General features: G+C 56.7%; 1 protein-coding gene across 1 annotated transcript in view; it reads left to right on the top strand.

Annotated features, from left to right (window-relative positions):
• Positions 1-957, top strand: part of SPATS2 (spermatogenesis associated, serine rich 2) — a 24,177-nt gene extending 23,220 nt beyond the window's left edge. Inside the window, exons 9-10 of the mRNA XM_014941596.1 lie at positions 165-276; positions 656-957. Coding sequence (XP_014797082.1) covers positions 165-276; positions 656-957 — 414 coding nt within the window. The remainder of the gene's footprint in view (positions 1-164; positions 277-655) is intronic.
• The last annotated feature ends 624 nt before the right edge of the window (positions 958-1,581 follow it).

Below are 1,581 nucleotides of genomic sequence, written 5' to 3'. Positions count from 1 at the left end.
CCCCAAAAAAAAACGTGAGTTTCTATTTCCATAAGTCGTAGCCAAGGTGGTTTTTTCAAACAGCCCCCAACTCACTCACATACCTCTTCCTGGGTCAAACCGGGGGGGGTTTCACCTCTGTTTTTCGTTCATTCCCGGACTGAATTAATGTCTTTTCTGCCTTTTCCGGGCAGCACTTTGTGAGCGAGCGCAAGTACGACGAGGACCTGGGCAGGGTGGCTCGTTTCAGCTGCGACCTGGAGGCCCTGAAGAGGAGCATCGCCTCCTTCGGCCAAGGTGGGAGTCAGGGAGGAGCCCGTCGGTCTCCCCCAGCACCAAAACCCTGCATATTTACCCTGAAACTGAGCAGCAGCAGCAGGACTGTGAAGGTTCCAGTCAGGGCGTTTTGTTCCCTCTCTAAGGAGCCAGCCCTTCCTCATGTTGTTCCTCCCCTGCCAAGGGAGGGCTGTGCCCCTTCCCCGCGCTGGTCCCAGTTATCCAAACCCTTGGTGTTGGTCACACAACCAAAAAAAAAAGCCAGAAAAAGCTCCCTTTGAGCCTTTGGTTGCAGTGACACACCCCCCGAAGCAGTGCTGTTGCTGGCTGGGTCTGGAGGGCGACCCCTCTTGAGTCCTGTCTCCAGAATATAACATTTTTGGGGGTATTTCTCTTCCAGTTTCCCACCCAAAGAACAGCTACTCCACGCGCTCGCGGTGCAGCTCGGTCACCGCCGCGTCCCCCAGCGAGACCTCGGCTCCCTCCACCCCCTGTGCCTCTGCCTCTGCCACCAGCCTCACCACCACCACCAAGAAACCCCCCTCCCCAGCGGAGGGGAACACGGGGGGCCGCCCTCCCCAGCCCTCCCGAGAGGTAACCTCTCCCTGGCAGGACCCTCACTCCCAGTTTTGGGGTTCTTCTGGGGTCCTTTGGGACTCACCTGGGGCTGGGGAGCTGTGGGGTCATGGAATCAGGGAATAGTTTGGGTGGGAAGGGATCAATCACAGAATCACAGAATCTTAGTGGTTGGAAGGGACCTCTGAGATCATAAAAGCCAAACAAATACAAAACACACCACAATCAATGGACCATCTAGTCCCACCCTCTGCCCTGTGGAAAGGGAAACCACCCAGGAAGGGGAATCCTGAAAAAACCAAGGAAAAGCTGGGGGCTGAAACAGGAACAGATTTAATAGGATGGTAGCAAATAATTAACGTCACTAACACCAAGGGACGTTGCATGAGGGTTTGCAGTGCTTGTGCAGAGAACCATAGGATCACAGGATGGTTTGGGGTGGAAGGGACCTTAAAGCCCTCCCAGTGCCACCCCCTGCCCTGTGGACACCTCCAACCAGACCAGGGTGCTCCAAGCCCCCTCCAACCTTGGCCTTGAACCCCTCCAGGGATGGGGCAGCCACAGCTTCTCTGGGCAACCTGGGCCAGGCTCTCACCACCCTCAGGGGGAAGAATTTCCTCCCCAGATCTCGCCTCAATCTCCCCTTTTTCAGTGTCAACCCCTTCCCTCTCCTCCTAGGGCTCCCCTCCCTGATCCAGAGTCCCTCCCCATCTCTCCTGGAGCCCCTTGAGGGACTGGAAGGGGCTCCAA

Source organism: Calidris pugnax, unplaced genomic scaffold (genome assembly GCF_001431845.1).
Source record: "Calidris pugnax isolate Ruff unplaced genomic scaffold, ASM143184v1 scaffold126, whole genome shotgun sequence".
NCBI classification, from domain to species: domain Eukaryota; kingdom Metazoa; phylum Chordata; class Aves; order Charadriiformes; family Scolopacidae; genus Calidris; species Calidris pugnax.
The sequence above is the reverse complement of the archived record's forward strand: the minus strand, read 5'-3'. Positions and strand labels throughout refer to the sequence as shown.